Source organism: Cornus florida, unplaced genomic scaffold (assembly GCF_030987335.1).
Source record: "Cornus florida cultivar Cherokee Brave unplaced genomic scaffold, ASM3098733v1 CherokeeBrave_3.0.0_Hap2_Chr04, whole genome shotgun sequence".
Classification (NCBI taxonomy): domain Eukaryota; kingdom Viridiplantae; phylum Streptophyta; class Magnoliopsida; order Cornales; family Cornaceae; genus Cornus; species Cornus florida.
This window is the reverse complement of record NW_026775574.1, coordinates 7,546,063-7,568,915: the sequence shown is the minus strand read 5'-3', so window position 1 is coordinate 7,568,915 and position 22,853 is coordinate 7,546,063. Positions and strand designations below refer to the sequence as shown.

The 22,853-nt window shown below is 34.1% G+C and overlaps 3 protein-coding genes across 3 annotated transcripts; all 3 read left to right on the top strand.

The window, feature by feature from the left end:
* Window positions 1-6,318: 6,318 nt before the first annotated feature.
* On the top strand, window positions 6,319-7,707 carry LOC132302656 (AP2/ERF and B3 domain-containing transcription factor RAV1-like). Its single transcript, XM_059799566.1, has one exon. It carries the CDS (start codon window positions 6,460-6,462, stop codon window positions 7,522-7,524), a length of 1,065 nt encoding a protein of 354 aa, XP_059655549.1. The 5' UTR covers window positions 6,319-6,459; the 3' UTR covers window positions 7,525-7,707.
* A 3,236-nt stretch (window positions 7,708-10,943) lies between these two features.
* LOC132302653 (methionine aminopeptidase 1B, chloroplastic) lies at window positions 10,944-20,237 on the top strand. The gene is made up of 10 exons (XM_059799564.1): window positions 10,944-11,100; window positions 11,301-11,382; window positions 12,377-12,614; window positions 15,208-15,369; window positions 15,447-15,488; window positions 15,618-15,689; window positions 15,969-16,048; window positions 17,850-17,947; window positions 19,237-19,284; window positions 19,731-20,237. Exons 1-10 carry the CDS (start codon window positions 10,977-10,979, stop codon window positions 19,883-19,885), a joined length of 1,101 nt encoding a protein of 366 aa, XP_059655547.1. The 5' UTR covers window positions 10,944-10,976; the 3' UTR covers window positions 19,886-20,237.
* A 928-nt stretch (window positions 20,238-21,165) lies between these two features.
* Window positions 21,166-22,698, top strand: LOC132302654 (allene oxide cyclase, chloroplastic-like). Its single transcript, XM_059799565.1, has 2 exons — window positions 21,166-21,548; window positions 21,930-22,698. The coding sequence occupies exons 1-2, from the start codon at window positions 21,305-21,307 to the stop codon at window positions 22,451-22,453; spliced, it is 768 nt and encodes a 255-aa protein (XP_059655548.1). The 5' UTR covers window positions 21,166-21,304; the 3' UTR covers window positions 22,454-22,698.
* The last annotated feature ends 155 nt before the right edge of the window (window positions 22,699-22,853 follow it).

The following is a 22,853-nucleotide window of genomic DNA, read 5'->3' as shown; positions in this document are numbered from 1 at the left end:
TGGTTGTCTCACAGCACTGATGTGCCGCATCAGAATTGACGGTAAATTGTTTCACAGTGTCGGTTGTGATGGGACACACAAGTATTGTGAGAAAACTATTTTCTGTCATGGTTCTTTTCAAAATAATGAATGAATTTACCATTCATGAGTTTGCACATTTATTTGAACGTTTTATATATATATATATATATATATATATATAATGATAAAAATGTATTATTGTTCAAGTTTAATTATTAATTTATCTTAAGTTTTTATTTTTACAACCACTAGGTAAGACCAACGTTAATGCACAATGTTTGACGAGAATCCATAGTTGGTGGTCTTACAGCACTGGTGTGCCCCCATCAGAGTTGACGGTCTGTTGTCTCACAGTGTTGATTCTGATGGAGCACACCAATGTTATGAAACAATTTTTCTATCTCAGTCGTTTTCATTTGATTGCTTTCAAACCGTTTTAGGGGGCATTGTTAGGTGTATTGTAATTTATAAATATTATTTAGAAATTCGAGTCCAAGAGTAACAACTAGCTTAATTAATTGGGCAAATAGTACCAAATGTCAGAATAGTAATTGCCTCATGAGTTAGGCCTTTCATTACCAATGATCTACTTAGGGGGTTTAGGGGCAATTTAGTATTTTGGGGTGGAGTAAAATGTGCTTAAAATGCCAATTTTACAGATCACAACTATATACTATATACTAAAATGAGTATAGTTTTAGTCACAGTTGTTAATAACACAAATTAATTATTATTTAAATTAATAATTGAGAAAAGTCTCACAAATTCCCACAGGTGATAGAGGTTTGACTGAAAAGGTGAGTCTATGTTTCCGTCGGCAAAAGAAAATCAAGCATCAGTCAAATATCTCTCCCTTGACAAATTTTTTTTTTTTTTTTTGTTTTTTTCATATATACATCCAAATATTGTGTGTGTGTGTGAGATAAATAAATTAAATAATAGATGTAACAGCTGCATATATAATTAACTAATTAATTTGTTGTGGATTGCGTGTGAACGGGTTGAAGAAACAAGTTGAGACTATGGGACGATAAAGAACAAACATAAATCACGGAATAATCTTCTAGTTGACGCAGCAGAAGGTTCCATAAATCCTAACGATCATATATCCTAGTTGCTTCACCAAAAACAAAAAAATAAAAATAAAAGTTTTATCTTTCGAATAAATACCGCGTGTATATGTATATAAACATGCGTATATAGAGGGGTGAATTTTGATAAATTTTTATGTGTTGTATGAAAATTGTCCATTATTAAATAGTGTGATTAGTTATACAACAAGATATGTGTCATTAAGAAAAAAATAATAATAATAATTAAAAATTTTAAAAAGTTTTACATAGACCATACAAATTAATTAGTTGTGTATTTCATAGACACAAATGAAAGAGGAACCATATTCACATTAAAAAAATAGTGATAGTGCTGCATGTATATATATATAACTATTGGGAAAAAGAAAAAAAGAAAAGAAAAAGAGTGAAGTTAGTTTTTTGGGACCATACATAGCAATCTAAACTACTTTTTTTGTGTCGTATTTCTTTATTTTATTTTTTCTTAAAAGGAAAAAAGTGTTTATGCAAGTCACGCAACTCATCATTATCAATCTATATGATCTTATTTATTTTGTAATATATATATATATATATATTTTAGATGCTACAATGTGAACTACTTATGTGGTTACAAATTAGAGTGAAAGACGAGCAATATCTTTTATTTATTTAATTTATAAATACTTTTTAATTTGTTGACACGTAGGTATTTTAGGTAATAATTCTATATTCTTTGATGGAGGAATCTAATATCCTCTTCTATGTCAAAACGATGTCGTTTTTATGCTTGCGCATATGATTCCCTCTGCACATAAGGGAATCTTGATTCCTCTCTCTGTTCCCATGCGTCAAAACGACATCGTTTCAATGCATAATACGAGCTTCGAGACAGAATCCACAATTGACTCCTACTAGCACACACAGTAGAGCACAGGATCCCTACGCACAGAAAGAGATCTTGATTCCTCTTCACCCTCCCTGCCGACTCAAAATGACACTTTTGGTATTCTTTATTTTTGTCGCTTTTAGAGGTTAGATTTTTTGATAAATGCTTTTATAAAAGTAATATTAATTAACGTTAAATATCCAAAAAAAAAACATCCAAATCATAGCCAACTTGACCATCTCTTAACTTTTCAAGTGTGACATGGTTTTTGATACATTTGGGCATGACATGGCAACCTCATCTTAAGTCATACATTAAGTCATTTCCAACTGAGATGCCCTTGGGAGTGGGAAAGTGGGTAACATATATACAAAATATATATATATATATATATATATATATATATATATGTAATGCTTACACATTAATCAATTAAACTAATCATACGATAATCACAATTCATTAAGATAATATAAATTAATAAAAAGCTATAGATATAGATCATATATAGTTAGCAAAATTGCTTTTGTTCAATTGGATTTGATGGTGATGATGATGATGATTAATTAGGGCATATTCATATCAACTAACGACCTTCCACACTAGTCATTTCCCACTTAATATGGACAAAAACCTTTTCAATTTGTTGAGCCAAAAAAGTAAATAAAAAGATGTAGTACTCATCTTGAATTGGATTAGATTAATTAATCTCATTAATCATAAAATTATATTGAAAAGTGACTTAAACACATGTTAATTAAAGAATGTGAAAAAGGTTTTGTATGGGATTGGCATGGTCATTGACAACTCCTCAAGAGATAAGCCCACTATGGATAGAGATAAAGCCATTTTAATGAAAACTTCAAAAGCCATTATCATGCACACACACAATTTTGTAAGTAACACACACACACACATATATATAATACATCATTTTCAGGTGATCCCATCTGATCCCAAACGGTAATGCATGTGATAAATTCACTCACTCGAAATCCACGCAATCACTATATTGGGGGTCATTTTAAAAACATGTTGTAGCAAATGATATCACAATACATATGTTGTCACTTGTCACGCACCACAAGTAGTATTGGTGATCCTTTTTCCTAAACTACTATTGGGTCATTAAGAAAACACCATGTGCTAAATGATATCATACATAATGTGTTGTCATACACCACATTATTTATTTGTGATGAGTTTGCAAAACACTAGGTCATTTGTGACTTTTTATTTTTTCCTTTCTCGAAATTGCAAGCGTATTTACACATACTATACTTTTGTTCTTATTGGAACTTGAATGCTTAATTACCATCTACGCTAAAGTCTATCAACAAATTTTATGTACGTCTATCATCAGATTTTATGTACTTCATCTGTCTCAAAATAGTTGTCAAGTCACACTTCCTAAGATAGATAATTATTTTAAAACAGAGTATTTTAGACATGTCTATTACAATTCTAGTAAGTAACTGCTGATCGAGTTTTAATCCCAAACTTTCGTGTTATTAGGTTGATTGTATAATGATATAATATCACCAATGTAGATATAATTAATTGATAATACAAATAATGAGATGTTAGAAGTGCAATCATCCTCGAGTCGCCAACTTTCGTGACATTTGGGTGGCATCAACGGTTCAACTAGTTACATCACTATAATTCCACTAAGAGCGTGGGCTAGGGTCTATTGGTCTTGAAAGACCTCATGCCCATCATATCTTTACAACGAGGCACCCCAACAAAATCACACCTTCCCACTTCTAGGGAGTGGCATTAACAGAAACACAACTTGTCCGTGTGAGTATAGAAATACCGTACGTCTACTGTTTTGTACTCGTATACAAATATATATATATACACACACACAAGAATATTAAAATTGTATTATGAATTAATCGATAATTAAAAAGAAAAAATCAAGGGGAATCTGGTAGAGGGACCCACAAAACAAAAAACGATGGAGCCAAAAGCCAATGATAATAAATTGTTAAACCCACCGTCTTAAGCGCACGGTTTTCATCCAACTTGCATTTTGCAATGTGGGACCTCCATAGACCAAGGATTCGTCCGTACAGAATCAACCCATATAATATCACTCGCCTCCATCTTTAACCATATATCTTACACGTACTTGATAGTGATACCAAGCTTCGCTACACCACATAAATTTATATATATATATATATATATAAATATGTTCTAACACCTGTCTCTTAGTTCAAATAGTATTTATTATTCCTTTCAAATTAGAGTGGTTAAAAAGTTGGAAATAGTAATTTTAAAAACAGTTTTAGAAATTTTAAAAAATAGAGAATAATTTGAGAATTATTAAAGATTATTATTTTAAAATAAATATTTTTATAATTGAATTTTTAAAAAATTGAACCAAGTAAATTTTTGTACAATTTTTCTTTTTAATTTTTTGAGAATAAAAAATTATTTTCGTAATTACAAATCAATCAAACCCTAAGTGTTCTAGTATAGTGTGGTATACTTATCTGGTGTTTGAGTCACCTAATATAAGTAAAGTAAACATAATAAATGTTAATTGTTATATGATAATTAATTAAACGACTAATTAGTTTAGGATTATAAAATCGTGTGATTCTTCTGCCTTAATTACTAGATCTGCCAAAAATTAAGCCGAACCAAATATCTAAACATCGCTTTAGGTTGATTGAGATAGTTGGACCTTGTGTAAGATAAATTTCTCTCTCTCTCTCTATATAAATATGTTGTAACACTTGTCTCTTAGCTGGTTCAAATAGTATTTGTTATTCCTTTCAAATTAGAGAAGTAAAAAGTTTGAGATTTTTTTTTTTTTTTTTTTTAAAAGAAGCTTACCTAAAATTGTAAAGTAATTCTACATAACTACCGACAGTTTGAATTAAATCTTATTTATTCTTTCCTCAACAAAAAAGTTAAAGAGTCTGGTGTGACATACTTATCCAGTGTTTGAGTCACCTAATATAAACAAATTAAACATAAAAAAACCAACAATTGAATTAGTTTAGGATTATAGAATCTTGTGATTCCTCAACTTAAACTTACTTAGATTTGCCAAAAATGAAGTGGAACAAAATATCTAAACATCGCTTTAGGTTGATTAAGCTATTTGGGCCTTGTGCAAGATTCAAATGATTTCTAGCCAAGCTAAATTAGATATTTTGGGTGGATTGGGTAATATCGGGATAGACACTAATATAGTACCTTAACTAAAAATGGAGAAACAAAAAATCAATTGCATCATTGAGTGGTCTCAATCATGCATAAATCCAAAACAAGTCGGAACAAGAATAAATTATAATTTGGATCATGTAATAAAAGATATCTAAGAAAGTGAGTTGAGTTGAGTTGAGTTGATTTTTGAGTGCGAGTGCAATGTTTTGACGGTGAGATGTAACAAAATAGGGTCTTGTAACTTTTATCCATTCGGTTAAAAAAAATTAACTAAATGACTAGTTCCGTTTAAAGTATGTAGTGATTTTTCTTTAATTAATACTAAAACTAATATAAACATCATAGATTCTTTTAAAAAAAAAAAAAAAAATTAGGGTTCATAAATATTTGGGGAAATATTTGAGTCCATAAATAGGGGAAGTGAATGGCAAAAGAAAACAAAGAAGTGGCCACTTGCGGAAGGAAATTGTCAATGTTGGTTGGAAAATCATGAATACCTAAGAGAGAGAAAGAGAGTAACTGAGGTGAACCTAGCCAATAAGACAAACTAAATATGGAAAGGACGAATCAAATCATGCCAGGTAAGACTTATGGGAATTTCTTGTTGGATGAGCCTTGTATCTTCAAGTCTATCCATCCCCTTAGTTTACATTGGCCCATGACACCCATCCTAGTGGAACCAGAATAATAAATTTATATATATAATATATATATATATATATATAAATATATATATTTGTTTAATCTTATCTGCTTCTGATACTTCATCAAGATCTTCTCTCTATTATTTGTTGATGCTTTTAATACACCAATTGCATAACTCCAGATAAACATTAGAGAGAGAAAGACAGTAAGGTTAGAGAGAGAAAGAGAGAGAGTGAGAAATGGATGCCATGCTGATGCAACCAAGTACTAGCAGCAAAGCTCAGGGGGGGATGAACTTACTAAAACACGGTCCACAGTCATGTGAATCCCATCAACTTGCTCCTGTGGGTCCCACCTCACATACACAGCCCACAACACCAACACACACACACACACACACACAAAACTCTCTCTCTGTGAATCTTCCTAGTCCCTTACCAATCTTGGGTTGACCCACCATGCCCACATCTCAATTTTGTTACCAAAACTATACATTTTCTGATTTATTTATATATTTAAATCTATAGGGTCACCTCCTATATATATCTACATATATATTCAACTCATCAACCAAACCCAATTCATCATCTTTCACACCCCCCTCACACTTTCTCTCTCTAGATCTATCTCTCCCTTCTCCTCTTTCTCTCTCTAAGAAAAGAAAAAATGGACGGTAGTATCATAGATGACAACAGCACAACAAGTGACTCTATCTCTCTTCCCATCCCGGCGACAAAGTCGCCACAGAGTCTATGCCTCGCCGGGAGCGGTACTAGTGTTATACTAGACTCCGAGAACGGCGTCGAGGCCGAGTCCCGGAAGCTCCCGTCGTCCCGATTCAAAGGCGTCGTGCCGCAGCCGAACGGCCGGTGGGGAGCTCAGATTTACGAGAAGCACCAGCGGGTCTGGCTGGGGACTTTCAACGAGGAGGACGAGGCGGCTCGGGCGTACGACATCGCCGCCCAGCGCTTCCGCGGCCACGACGCCGTCACCAACTTCAAGCCGGAGGAGGACGACGTCGAGGCCGCCTTCCTGAGCTCCCACTCCAAGGCGGAGATCGTGGACATGCTACGGAAACACACGTATCACGACGAGCTCGAACAGAACCGAAGAGTCTTCAAACACGGGAATGGAAAAAATGCATGTAAGGACGGGCTATCCGGGTCGTTCGGGTCGGGTCGTACGCCGAAAGCCCGCGAACAGCTCTTCGAGAAGGCGGTGACGCCAAGCGACGTCGGCAAGCTGAACCGGCTGGTGATACCGAAGCAGCACGCCGAGAAGCACTTCCCGTTGAACAGTGCAAGCGCCTCCAAGGGCGTGCTACTGAACTTCGAGGACGCCGGCGGGAAGGTGTGGCGGTTCCGGTACTCGTACTGGAACAGCAGCCAGAGTTACGTGCTCACCAAAGGGTGGAGCCGGTTCGTGAAGGAGAAGAACCTGAAAGCCGGCGACATTGTGAGCTTCCAGCGATCCACCGGGCAGGAAAAGCAGCTCTATATCGACTGGAGGACGAGGAACGGGTCGGGTTTGCAACCCGGGTTGTTGAGCCCGGTCCAACCGGTTCAGATGGTTCGGCTGTTTGGAGTGGACATATTTAAGGTACCGACAGTTGGTCACGGTGTTAATGTTGTTGTCGATAGTAATGCTAATTGTGGCGGGAAGAGAGTGAGAGAGATGGAGTTGTTGGCATTAGAGTGTTGTAAGAAACAACGGGTCATCGGAGCTTCATAGCACATTATGTGTTTAATGTGTTTTTTGTTTTTGTTTTTGTTTTTGTACGAAGGTGTTAATTTGCAAGTTGCAAAGTTGAAGTTTTTTATATTACTAGACAAAAGCTGAAGATAGCTAAACTTTTAGGTGGAACATATGATCATAAAGCAATGAAAAACCTGTTCATTTGTTGCGTTCATTGTATTCAACATGTTTCATATCTTATATACTTTAAGTGCTACTACTTATTAGGTTTGGTGCTCTATGTTTTGGATTGTTGTAGCTTTCCCAAAATATCTTTTCTTTTCTTCTTTCCTTTGTTTTTTTCTCGGAAAATTTTCCGAAATATCTTATGAGAGAGAAAATTATTCGAAGTTTCATTTGAATGGACGGATTAATTTGGCCTATATAAAATGGGATCATGTTACATGTTCACTCCATTTTTGGCATACCAACAATTAGGTACGTAGTTAAAACATAAAATATAGTGTGTGTGTGTGTGTGAGAGAGAGAGAGAGATAGAGATGAAATTTAATCATGGACAGCCTTTGCAACAGGATGAAGGAACTGGGAATTAATAAGCTATTCATCAAAATATCATGGTCTACACAAAAGTTCAAACAAATTGATGTGTTTTTCTGCTGATCAGAGAAAAATTATTTGTTTTTATTAATTCATTTTAAAATTTTTATTGTTGGGTCGTATTGTACTTTGTGATTATATAAAATTCACTTCTTCTTCTGTTTTTTTTTTTTTTTTAATGCTTGGATTGCGTGTACGTCTCAGATCCAGTGCATAATCTTGTTAACATGGGTTCTGAATTAAGCATGCAATTAACTATATATGCATGGTGGATGCTACGTGGTTTTGAATAATCATTATGTATATATCCTATATAGGATGTGTGTGCTTTTTAACGTTTTTCATATTAATTGTTAAAAATAATTGTGATATTTTAGCAAATCTTAATCTTATGATGATCCATCCCTGGAATTGGCGGTGACAATATATATAAATATATATAGATATATATATGCATGTATGTAAAGGTGAGAGTCGATCCAGATTCATGTATGAAATGGGTTGATCTGCTAAAGCTGTGAAATATATATCCCAGATTCCCAGGTGCTCATATCTAATGTTGCATATATGTCCTCCCACCAACCAAACACGACATTGAAATTATATATATTGTGTGTGTGTGTGTGTGTATATATATATATATATATGTTATATAAACGTTTCCACAATTAATTGAAATTTCATTGATTTTGTTATTAATGTAAACTAATTAAACACATTATGGTTGCATGAAGAATCGTTGCGTGTTGATTTAAATTAAAAAAAATAATAAAATGCTCTTTGACTATTCTAAGCTGCCTAAAAATGTCAAATGGTTTGCTAATGTGGAAAATAATACGGTCAACAGAGACAATACTAAAATAATACTAGTATCAGATCGATCACTCTAAACCACACAAGAGTATTTTTGACCAGTTTAAGGTGGATGAACAGGTCGAATCAAATGCCACAAAATATTATATATATATATATATACAGACACAGTTGTATCACTAGCTTGTTCCACCGATCAGTTCAATGTCACTCAATGTCACAATGAATATTAGAAATTATATATATATATATACATATACCTTAGTTATGTTAATTAAGAACACCTTATCAATAAACAAACACACACACACATTAACTTCTTTATAATTTCATTCAATTTCATACGCAAAATGATTTGTTTAGCTCATGTTTATTGTAGTGGAACTTAATTTGTTGCTAACAACAAATTAAAATGCAAATATGTATATATATCTATATATCTAAATGAAGGCCTAAGAAGCTGGTTTTGTATTTGCATGTGTTCATGAGCATCCAACAAGCTCAACCAATCATTAAAAGATCGAATTATTTTTTGTTTTTTGTTTTTAATAAGTAAAGTGTTTTTGAACTTAGGTTCAGCTATTTCATGTAAAATAATGTAACAAATCCAGTTTATCTGTACGGCCTAGCACTACAGACGAGTGCATTTTCACTTTGATATATAAATGTATGACAAACAAGTACTAGGTTGAATAGTGCACCGCATATATATGGTCCTTACAAATGGAATAATACATATTTTCAGTGACAGAGCCATATTCATCAACGAGAAGGTCACTTCGGGTGCGCTGAGGATCCTGTATCCGAATCTAGAAAAGGTTAGACACGTGCGTAATTTAAGGTCACAACAGAATAACTTTATCGTTTCGTAATGGTTCGTCCTCTATTAATTACTTATTTTGAGAGTGTGATGAATTTGATAGTTCTCCTAATTAATCAATCCACTACTTATCATAACCATAGTGAACATTCCACTCTAAGAAAAAATGGACAGTCAAAGCTTTTCATTTAAGGGGATGACTCAAATTCATATTGAATTTCATTTTTCCATAAAAATGGAGCTCTTTCTTACATACACTAAACAAACTTTTCATAAATTTTCCTAATAATTTTTTGTAATTTTTTATTTTTCAAACAATAATATCTTACAATTATTCAATTAGTTCTATCTAAATAACCGTATTTATTTTCCAATATTTTATATAGGTTCGTTTCCGATTAAACTTAGTATTTCATTTATCTTTCAAAATGAGAGGTGAGGATTCAATTCCCCACCAGATCAAACGAGTGTACAAGTTTCTTGCTAGGAGAGAAAAAAAAAAAAAAAATGCTTATCTTCCTCTCTTCCACTTCTTATTTATGCTTTCTATTGCATCAACTATGGTTCCACGAGTTCTTCTTTTTCTTTGTTGTTCTCAACATGCAAAATAGGTTCCTGATTGTTCAACATCAAGAAGAATTCTAAGTGACTGGAACCTATGGCCTTCATGTTGTCCTCCGCAGAGGCCACCGGACTGAGGTTGGTGCTAGACTGTTACTTACTCGGGCTCACCGGAAGCGAGCACTAATACCCTCCATTAACGGTTAATACAACCGTTAATTGCGGTTATTGGTTTGGAATTAGGGTCTGGGCTTTTCCCTTAGTCTGCCTTTTATTGGACTGTTTTGTGTCCCATTTATCTGCACTTATCTTGGCCCAAGGCCCACCTTGTAATTACCTTTATATATATATATATATATATATAATTTAAATAAATAAAAAATAATGCAAAATAGTGCAAACACATTTTATCTTCCAAAACTTGAACACTCAACCTTTCAATTTAAAACATTGAAGAAATATCACTACAATCATTGTACCAGGCTCTTTGGAATCTTGGGATACATAAAAATCGGCCCACCAAACATTTTTTGGGCTAGCTCTTTGGAATCTTGGGATACATAAAACCCGGCCCAGCATTAGCCCAAAAGCATAGTTTTATGTAGGCCCAAGCCCATTTGACCCCAAAAAAACAAAAAAATTTCTTAATTATCAGCTTCTTCAACCCAGTCCAACCTTCACCGCACCGTCCGTAAAAATGGGTTTTGCTGCTTCACTCTCTCTGCAACTCTCGTCTCCTCTATATGGAGAAGTGTTTTCATCGTCTTCTTCTACACTTTTCAAAGGGGCCCCACTCACTTTCACTCCAGTTTCTCTCTCTGGTAACTCTCACTCCTCTCTTTTGTCTTGTTTTCCCTCTTTATTTATTTCAATTGATACCACTGTATCTGTGTTAATGCACTTCCTTTTTCTTAATAGATTTTTAAATTCTTATGTGCTTGTTACACTGTGAAATCTCTTTGACAGAATTTGAATTCTGGGTTCTATTTCTATTTTGTTTGTTGTATTGTGTTCAATTTAGGAAAAAAGTCACATTTGCAGAAGCGATTCTTTGTTGATTCGAAGAGAATCTCGGGCTTGGAGGAGGCTATCAGAATCAGGAGGTACACTATTGTGATGGAACTTTATAAACCCTTATATATATAAGTTTTTTTTTTTGTGTTAGCATCTATTTCATGGCTTTGTATTCATTTATTTTTAACTTAAATTATGATAATAGGTATTTGGATATACATAGATTACGACCTTATGTTTTGTCTAACCTTATTGGTTTTCTAGTTTCTTTAAGGAGTTTTTAGTAGTTTTTGCAATATTTAAAAGCACAAATGATGGACTGAATATAAGGTGTTGGAATTTGTTTGGAAATAGAATAATCTGATGTTCTTGTTCTACATAAATAAAATGGTGCAATTTTGAACTTATTTATTACAAAAAAAAAAAAAAAAGGAATCATAGCCATTGAACTGTGGAAGATGGTTAGGGAAAAAGGTAATTTTGAAGTGTTTTGTATATGATGTGTGAGACACTGAAATGATTAGTTTTCTCCACCCAAGTGGTTCACCTAGTCACCATTCAGCAATCTTGTTGGTCTTTCATGATAACATATACATTATACTCTATTCGAATCTTGGAATCAAATGCTTTTTGAGCTGGGGTAATTATTTGGTTGCTTCATGCCAACTGCATTACCTCCCCCCTCTTCCTCTTTTCTCCATGTTCTAGTTTTAAAAGTCTGATTGTCTTGATATATGAGTGCCAATAAAGATCTTGGGCCACTTGCACATATGTTCTTTTTTCTCCTTCTATGTATATTGTTATCTTCAATTGCCAAATCAAATGTGTTAGAAATTTTGAAGTTTGGAATCTTTGGATAATATACTTGTCCACCCAATTCAATTTCTTAATTTCTCTCTTTTTCATGTGCTTTAATGAATTATATTAGGTTAGAATGCTTTTCGCAGTATTTTACTATGTAACACCTATATGTTTCGTTGCATCTTATTTGTTATTCTGATTGCTGTTCATTTGTCTCTTTGCTTTATGAAGGTTGAGTGATTTTTAACTTGCTTTCTTGATTAATTGTTTGATCATATGTAGAGAACGTGAGGCTAAAACTCCAACAAGTATTAAAAAAAGGCAACCACTAATGCGTAGAAGGGTATCACAACGTCTTCCTGTGCCTGATCACATACCAAAGCCTCCTTATCTAAGTTCTACTTTGTTGCCAGAACTTTCAAGTGAATATCAAATTCCTGATTCTGAAGGCATCATTCACATGAGGGCTGCATGTGAGCTTGCTGCTCAGGTCTTGGACTATGCAGGAACATTGGTTAGGGTAAGAAATTGCAGTTGTTGTGTACTTATCCAAAAAAAAATAAGAAAAAAAAAGAAAAGAAAAGAAAAAAGAAATAACAGTACTTGTGTTTTGTTGTTAAGCACAGATCTTTGATTTGATATGTTAATTATGCGGAGTTATACATTTCATATAGACCTCAGCAACTATGGATCCCATGTGTCGCTATAAAAAATGAGTCTGATTGAAAACACATGCATATGTCTACACGTGCTAATAAAATTGAGTTTCCGTGAATATCATGGAATTATAGTTAAGCAAAGTTCCACTATAAGTGCCAAGGAACATGGGCACAACCCATGTAGGTCAAAGTCGTTTAGGAATTGTTCCTTCCTGAAGTTTATAAGTTAAACCCAAATGCAAACAGTAAACTTCACATCTTTTTATCCTTGATCTCTATGAATTTTTTACTTGATTAAAATTTGAGAAGGGCCTGGAAAATTAACATTTTCTGCCTAAGGTTGATACTTGCTTAGAAATAAAATGTAAGGATGTTTGCTTCTAAATTAGTTGGCATGCCAATGCAACAAAAAGTGTTTTTCCAACTACATAGGGTCAGATACATGAATCCTATTTTTTCATTCCGCTCAATTAAAAGGTTGTAGCCTCAGTTAAAGTTTTAAATCACATGTTTTCATATCCTTCCATACATTTACTTTGGTCTTCCCCTTCTCTTAACATTACCCTCAATGTGGACCATGCCACTCTTCAAAACTTGCGCACTTAAAGGTCTTCTTTGCTCATGGCTAGGCCATCTTAATCGATTTTTTATCATATTATCTCCATTCGGTGCTTTTTCAACCATCTCACGAATATGTTCATTTCTAATTCTATCCTTTCCTATTTCTAGCACATTCATCTCGGCATTCACATTTCTGTCACACTCAATTTGTGCATTTGTTGTTTCTTAGTTGCCAAACATTCTGTCCCATAAAGGTCTAATAGCTGTTTTATTGAACTTCCCTTTCATTCTTAGAGTGACACGCACTGATCACACAAAATGCTAGATGCACTCCATTTTACCCATCCTGCCTTGATTCTATGATTTATATCATCTACAATTTCTCCTTCATTATGAATAATTGAGCCAAAATACTGAAAATGTTTACTTTTTGTACCTCACGACCCTCAATATAGTTTTACTAAATTTACAGTCCATTTATTCAACTTTATTCCTACTTATCTTAAACGATATAATGTTAGAGTTTTCCTCCAAACCTCTAATTTAGCACTTATTCCTTCTCTATTTTCATCAATTAAAACAAATTGGTTGGCATGCCAAAGGAAAAAAAAAAAAAATTCACTAATCGCTTCTTGTTATCCATTTGTTTTCTCTTAGGATTATAGGTTATAGATATTCTTGTTGAGTATTAATGTGGTTGAGAATGTATTTATTTGAGTGGTTACTGGTAACTCTAACTCTTTGGTAACCAATGATGGCAGCCATGCTAATTATTCCTTCCTTTTGCTTTTAGACATTTTTGCTCATTAAACTTTGATTTAGTAATTGTGTGTATGTGTGTGTATATATACAATGTTTTTGATTGACATGTGGATTCCTTCAGAACAACATTATTGCCAATGGAAACTGATCATTTAAAGCCAATCATCTTTGTTTTCATGTCACAAGAAAGTTGTGAAATTTACTATATGGAAGGTATCTCAACAATTGAAAACATTTGTACTAAAATGCTTGGAATAGTGAATTTATTTTGATATAATTTCATTCAAAATGAAGGGTTTGGAATTTTAATATACAAGTATCCTATTACTAGTGTTGTGATCTAAATTTTTCCTGGGAATGAATGTTCTGCAGCATTTCAATGCAATATCTTCATGCTACATTCTTGAAATTAATTCTGCCATTTATTTCTTCTGTATAAGCTACTTTTGTGGTATTGTTCTGGGGATATGTCTGGCTCACTACTAGACTTTCAAGGTAAATCCAGGTCAGATGGGCTGGAGAGTTGTATCTTTTAATGAAGCTTATTTTGGTGTCGTAGTCGTTCTAGTTTTGCCACACTTTGTTGGTTGACAGGCTATGTTACACATACTAGGTTACAGATTTTGGGTAAAGGTATGTGACTATGTGTCCTGGTGGTACATTGTCCACTTTCCAAAGATCATTATTTAAAGTGTCAAGGATGAGCAATGGACCTATGGACATAGCTGACATGGAAGGCATTGGCATTGGCATTGGCATTGGCATTGCGCATACACTCTCGTGTCTTTTTTTCAGCGTTTTTGATAATGTGATCTGGTGCTCTTGTTATCCCATTCCATTATTCTCTCTGAATGTGGAAGTGTTTTGTATTTATATATTCTTATTCTCCTGACCATTTTGTCCTTGAAATGAGAAGGAAGTGTACATAATGCATTTGGTAAAAGTTCTTAGAAGCTTTCCTTTTGAAAATAAAAACAAACTATTATTATGGGAAATTTTCTTTTTTTTATGTTAATTAGGTTTTTATTTGTGTCTGGTATTTTTTACATTTTAATCTGGCTTATGCTGCCATTTCGTTCTGAAAACTTGTTTTATGTCATGTTATTTACATATTTTTCATGTCTTCATCAGCCATCAGTGACAACAGATCAAATTGATAAAGCGGTGCACCAAATGATTATTGATGCTGGTGCTTACCCTTCACCTCTTGGATACGGGGGATTCCCAAAGAGTGTGTGCACATCAGTTAATGAGTGCATGTGTCATGGAATACCTGATTCTCGCCAGCTGCAGGTTTTGTGTGCTATCACTGCCCATTGCTGCTTGCTCAACATGCAAACCCTTTATCACAACTGATCATTTCTCTGCAGGATGGTGACATAATAAACATTGACGTGACAGTCTATTTAAATGTACGTTGCTGAGTAGTTCTTTATATTGTCACTTAAATTCATATGTCATTTATATGAACAACAAACTGCTTGTTTTCCTCCTTAAATTCAAAGTTGACGTCTGTTCGCCATACTTATTTTGTGTGTTAGGGTTATCATGGAGACACATCAAAGACTTTTCTCTGCGGCAATGTTAGCGATTCTATGAAACGGCTTGTGAGGGTATACATTTATTAATACCTGCGTTAATAATAGTTGAAAACATTTTCTTGATCTTTTTTCCATTTTTGATTGTTATTATTATTATTATTATTATTATTATTGCTTGTGAATTTTTTAATTCTTAAAAGTCGAGAGCACAAATCCTGCTCTGTTATCCCTATCTGTTAAAATTATGAATTTACAATTACAAATAATATTACTTGTTTCTCTTCAAGAATTGCTTATATTACTGCTGTCTGTTGAATGTACATTTTATATCTTTTTTTCCTTTTATGGCAGGTAACTGAAGAATGTTTGCAAAGGGGCATTGCTGTTTGCAAAGATGGTGCTTTGTTTAGGAAAATCGGAAAGAAAATCAGGTATATATATATATTCTTGATGGTGTCTTGTATATGAAAGGGAGCTGAACTTTTGTAGATGAAGAAGTAGTAACAAATATCTTCCAAGGAAGATCTTGTTAGTGTGCAGTACTGGTCAAAGTAGTAGAACTTAATGGGATTTTTATAGGGTGCTAACTTCTGCAAGCTGCAAACTATACATTGCACAAACATGAGTGATTACCGGTCAACGTTGCAAACTAATTTATGTAACTAGCATTACATATTGTTGATCACTTGCTTGAATGTAATCCTTGAATTTGTGTCTAGTGACCACCATGGGCTTAGTCAAGTGGCATGTCATTCTCCTTCCAAATGAAAGACTGGGGATTCGAGTGATCGAGTCCCAGCAGGACAAACGGGTTTGTGTGTTCTTACCTACTGAAAAAAATAGAAGTAAAAGCATATAGTGCTTGATTCTGTATATTTATTGAATAATATATACTTAAATCTGCATGATTGTAGCTTTTATTGTTGCAAATTTGTAATGGCGCTTGATTGAGTTAATATATGTGCATATTGAAAGGATATATGCATATTAATTTACCTAAATTTCTCAGTTGAAAAAAAAAATTGACATTTATTTGTTACATATTTTGAATAATTCTAATTGTAAATTGATAAATATGTATTCACGTGCAAATTTGATCTTGACTAGTTTGTGTTGCCTATTTCAAAATTTTCTCTTTATTTTAATGTGCTATATCACGCATATGCCTCCTTAATCAGGCTTGTGCCTTACATTGCACTTCTGCCCAGGCTCTAACAGACCTTGGCATCTTAGTGCCTTGAGCCTTTTAATAACTTTACATGAGTTATTTGGCAGTTTAGATTGTGCACAAGAGTTCTTTAGAAGGAAGAATGTTGGATAATCTTGAAGTTGGTACTTTACCAGGATTAACCTAAAGCGCTGCAGCCAAGTCCTGAATTTTGGTTTTGGCCTCTGTTTTTTTCATGGTTATATTAAATTTAATCTAAAATTTGTGTGAAATATTGAAATTGTGTCTAAAATATGGTGGCTTTTCCATTGTTTGAAATCAGAATAAAATCTTTTAACTTCAAAACATGGTTGACTTTTAATATCTTGGACTCTTGGTTCAAATTAGGGTAGAGTACAGAAGGTCAGGGCTAGATCCAAAGGTATTTTCTATTCTCTTGCACTTGCACAAGAGGAATATTGGTACTTGTATGAGGGACAAGAAAGAGACAGAAGAATCATACGGAAGTCTGTGGGGGCAAGTTCCTCTCAATTTAAGTCAGATTCCAAGTTAAATGGCCAAGTTGGTATCATTTCAATTTTTTTTGGTAAATATCATAATATACCATTTTCTAGGTGACTGTACATGATATAGCACACATCACAATACCTACTTTCCACTTGTTTGCTATTTTAATTGGAATAAGTGCCATCGGAGTAATCTTGTGTGAAAGTAAATAGATTAAAGATGGAAATTTGTTCTGTAAACTCGGAAGTCATAAATAAAGGAGAAAATGTGGGTTGAATTCTAAGGGGTCATATTTCTATTTACTTATTATGTTAGAAATTCTTATCTGCTTATAATTTTTGTATGGGCAACTGGCTTTCGAGATTTTATTTTCATACAGACAACTGTATGCTCTGGACAAACTAATAAAATTCTAAATCAAACTGGTGATATTGTACTTCCAGAAAAATACATATGCCTATATGGTGAATATTATTCTTTCATCATATGTAATGTGATGGATGGTTTTCTGAGTGTTTGCATTTGTTCTTGACAATTTATCTGAACTTCTGTCTCAGTGAACATGCCGAAAAATTTGGTTTTGGTGTGGTGGATCGTTTTGTTGGTCATGGCGTGGGGACCATATTTCATTCCGAACCTATTATTTATCATCACCGTAAGTGACTTTTTTTTTTTCATTATTTTGCATAATCTGTTTTGCGCAAGTTATCATGTTTACAGAATTAGGAAGGCTTGAAACTATTCTTTACTTGTTCATAGCTACTAGGCAACCATTTTTTCTTTTTGTGAGCCATGCATTGTCTTCTTTCAAATTCCTATCTGTAATTTTCTTATAATATAATCCACAATGCAACAACTACCATGCATGTCTTGAATCATAAAAAAATCTTTTAAGTTGTTATCAGAGTTTTTCTCTTTCTGTACTATTTATATGATTTACATTATTAAAATGAACGAGCTTTTTACACTTTCTTCATTAATTAAAGAGGTTTTACATGATATGCCTTGAGGCTTATGTATTTTGCCTCAGCTCACAAGGGCAAAACATTTTTCCTCAATTTTTTTGGAAGAGTGTGTGTGTGTATTAAACTGATTGTTGAATTGTTTGATAATACCTCATCTTTAGAAGAAAGATATGCTTTTAAGATTTATATACTGTATAATACAATTGAATTCAGAATATATTACAGCTTCAAATGACAAATAAAGTTGATTTATCCATAGCTTTAGTTTGATTAGCTTAGTTGTGCCAATGCTGGCTATTAGTTGAGAGCATTACTCACAAGGTTATGTGTCGTGCATTTGTACTCAATTAAAGCAATTCGTTTTTAGCTTTGATCATGTAGTTGGATACAAGAATGGGAAGATCTATCTTCCCTCAGGAAATCCTGGAATCTTGATCCACGAAGACATAAAAAATTGTTTAGAATTTTACTAATCAATTAAAATACTAAAATAAAAGTATAAAACCTTGAAATCTAAAGAAACAAAAATAAAAATAAGATGCATCAAATAGTCATTCCAAACAAAGAGAAGCCAAGTGAAATGGGAAAAGAAGGGGGAAACTTTTTGGTTGAGAGAATTTGTTTTTCGGGGTAAGTGAAGAAATATTTTCTTCTTTAAGTGGTTCTGTTCGGATATTACTCTGCAGAGTTTGAAATTCCCTTTTCTTTTGTCTGTTTGTTGTTTTACAAATTAAGCTGATCTGGATTGACATTCATACTGGATTGACTTTTTTGATGACATGGAAACAGCAATTAATTATCAAATGCTTCCAACTTGAAATGCGGTTTGTGCATTATAATTCATAATATAAACTGAAGATATTTTCATATATTTGTTTTTCATAGTTTTTAATATGTTTCGAAATCATTATTTGTATCCTATGCCATCGATTACTATCCTATATACTCTTCTAAATATGATTGTTAATTTGTTGAACAGGCAATGACAAGCCTGGTTTCATGGTTGAAGGTCAAACATTTACTATTGGTGAGTGCGTTTCATTCATCTTACATAATCAAAATGCATATATTTTCCCATCTTTCTTCATCTCTCTGGTGAAATTTTCAAACATTTTATAGGATTTTATATTAGCTGATTCTGCCCTAGAAAAATTATTTACTCATTCTATATTGCCATAGCCTTATCTACACGTTGAGTGGAGCATAAAGATGGATGTTGACAAGGTGACTGTAGCTGGCACATTTTCTAAAATTTATTAACAAATAAAGAAATTTACTAAAAGTTTAAAACCTCTAAGGAGTATTTGCTTACTTTCTTGTTGATTATCCCATGCGTTGTTCTATTTTATTATACCATCCTGAAAGCATACATCTTCACGCAATCATCAAACTTAATATCTATTTTTTATGTGAAAGAAATTAAATTTGACAGACTTCTTACCTTGTATATATTATTTACTACTTTTACTGCAGAACCAATCCTTACCATGGGAAGCATCAAGTGTAAAACATGGGAGGATAACTGGACAACTCTTACGGCCGATGGCAGTCCCGCGGCACAGTTCGAGCATACCATTTTAATCACAAGAACTGGTGCAGAAATCTTGACCAAATATGACAACCAATAGAGATAAGTTTTTGTCATGTATTTGATGTTATACGAAGGGTGGTGAAAGTGTCATATAGAACTAGAAGTGTAATCTTTCATTTGTTTCCAAAACAAAATCATAATTCTCACCTCATGTTTTACAAAACACTATATAGAAGGAACTTGTATTGAACTTTCCTTTGTAAATGCTTGGAAATCTACCGTCTTAAAATGTTCAAATGAGATTTAGCAAGGGGAGAATTTGGATTTGATCATTTGACTTGTACGGAATCTATTTATTTAGGATTGTTTGGAATTGTTTTGTGTAATATGTAACCATTTCATTCTGACTTTTTTGAGATGATAATAGATGTTTGATTGTTTACTTAAAATGACATTGACATTTAGCCACTGCTAATTCCATTCATGCGGTATTTGGTATTATATTGACAGTGAGTTGCTTCTACGAAATCATTGAAAACAAATAGATCACCTCATTCTACATGTGACTGTGTTCTGTTTGGTGGTGGGTTTTGATATGTTTAAGATAGAAATTCACATAAAGACGAACTTAGGTTTGTTGAGACCTGAGAAGCTTCCACCAACTTTCTCAGCTCTACTTTGGTTGACCAATACTTTTCTACGCCCATAATCAACATTCCAGTGCATACATAGTAATATATATATATATATATATATATATCAAATTAACCGCACATTCTATTCATTGCTATTATTATTATGTTATAATCATAGCTAATGTGCCTACCTTTGTTTTTGTTCGGAAGAGTAGGCTTGGTTTGGTTTCCATGTGTTTTTACCCACTCAAGGCGGCTCTCGTCAAGGAAATGACATGCTACTGCTCATCACTACAAAATTTGTTTTGTGTGTGTGTGTGTGTGTGTATAATAAATATGAACAAGGATCGGTATTAATAGTAAGGTAAATTTCAGCTCAAATGAGGTTTGTCAATATTCCACAAAGATTCCCTTTATGTCTCGTAATTTCATAATTCCCTCTATTTTACTCTTTTAATGTAAATAACAGCAAACATTTCATGGACAAAATGATAAAAAAAATCACTGACTGGGGTGGTAAGTGAGATTATAAAATGTAAAGAGAGTCCATGTATCGTATGAATGTGATTTTAGTATCCTAGTGCCATTTTTTTAATGGTAAAAAGCAGAAACCACACTGGGTCACCGTCTGATTCCTCACATACCGACCATCTTTCACCGTCCACTCCCAACTTATGCATTAAAATACGCACGTTTTCATAACCCACGCTTTCCATGAAACACCTATATGTGTACAAACACACACACAGACTCTATTATAAATATTGTGGTACATCTGTAATACAGCTGTGCATATCCCTACCCCAAACATACCTAAGCATAATATATCTTTCCTTCTTCTCCTCTTCTTCTTTTGATCTGTGTGTGTGTGTTGTCCATCAATGGCTTCCATAAGCTCTTTCAAGCCAACCTCTTCACTGAAACTGCCCAACAACCTCAGATCACCATCTTCTTCACAATCCCAGAGACTGTTAGGTTTCGATCTCCCGCACCCACTTTCAACCCAAAACCTCAAGATCTCAACAACCCGTCAAGACTTCTCCGCCAGAAGACCCTCCAAGACCATCACTACCACTGCATTCTTCTTCAACAACTGCAAAACAAAACCAGATTCCTCAAGACCCAGTAAGTATTTTCCCACTCCAATTCATTTTTCTTTCCACTAATTAAGAATCATCACGTCTATGCAGAAAATATTTGAATTTAAATCCTACCCCATGTACTGAAAGGTCTAGTGCACAAGAGGGGAAGATCGAAGACTCATGTCTGTGGAATGATCTTCATACTCCCTGTCTAGTGCATCCGAAAGGATCTGAATTCGAAAACATACTCACTTTTGATATTCTCGCCTACTCTATACTTTTAAATTTAGAAACTGAAATGACTATTTTGCCCATCATCTTTCAAAGAAACTTTACTAGCTTCGTTTAGAAAATGAAGGGTAAACTTGTCATTTTAGTTATCTCACATACATGTATCAACTCAAATGTAATAATTTTGTTTCAGCCAAAGTTCAAGAATTATGCGTGTACGAGTTGAATGAGCGAGATCGAGACAGCCCGGCATATCTACGACTGAGTCAGAAACCGGTCAACTCACTGGGTGACCTCGTTCCGTTAACCAACAAGCTCTATACCGGAGACCTAGAGAAGCGGTTGGGGATCACGGCTGGTCTATGTGTGCTGATCCAGCACGTGCCGGAGAAGAAAGGTGACCGGTACGAGGCCATATACAGTTTCTACTTCGGGGATTACGGCCACATGGCGGTGCAAGGGCCCTACCTGACTTACGAGGACACGTATCTGGCTGTGACTGGCGGGTCGGGAATATTCGAAGGGGTGTACGGTGAGGTCAAGCTACATCAGATTGTGTTCCCAATCAAGCTCTTCTATACGTTTTATTTGAAGGGTATTAAGGACTTGCCGGCTGAGCTGATGGGTAAACCGGTGGCGCCGTCACCGTCCGTTGAGCCGTCCGCAGCTGCCAAGGCGGCTGAGCCTCATGCCACCATTGCCCACTTCACAAACTAATATTGAAGCTATAGAGTGTCTATTGTCATTTTCTTTTTTTTCGGCAAAACTAGGGGACGGGGTACTTGAACACGGAAAGCACCCACTTGAGGAGATGAGCGTTCTACCAACTAGAGCAATTAGACCACTAGGCCGTGTCTTTTTGTCATTTTGATTTGAATGTTTACCGTAAAATTTTAAATTTTCTAAAATGGGTTACAGTTCCCATGATGAACTTGGTTAAAATGTGGCAGTGGTTGATTTTATTTTATGTTTTTTCACAACAGCAACAGATTTTATTGATGATAAAAATGAAAACAAAAAATTAAGATGCCTCATCACAAGCTATGAATTAAGATAAACCATGACTTCTCTTTATCATCTGAATAAGATTAGAAATATTAAGAGGCATTTTGATGGC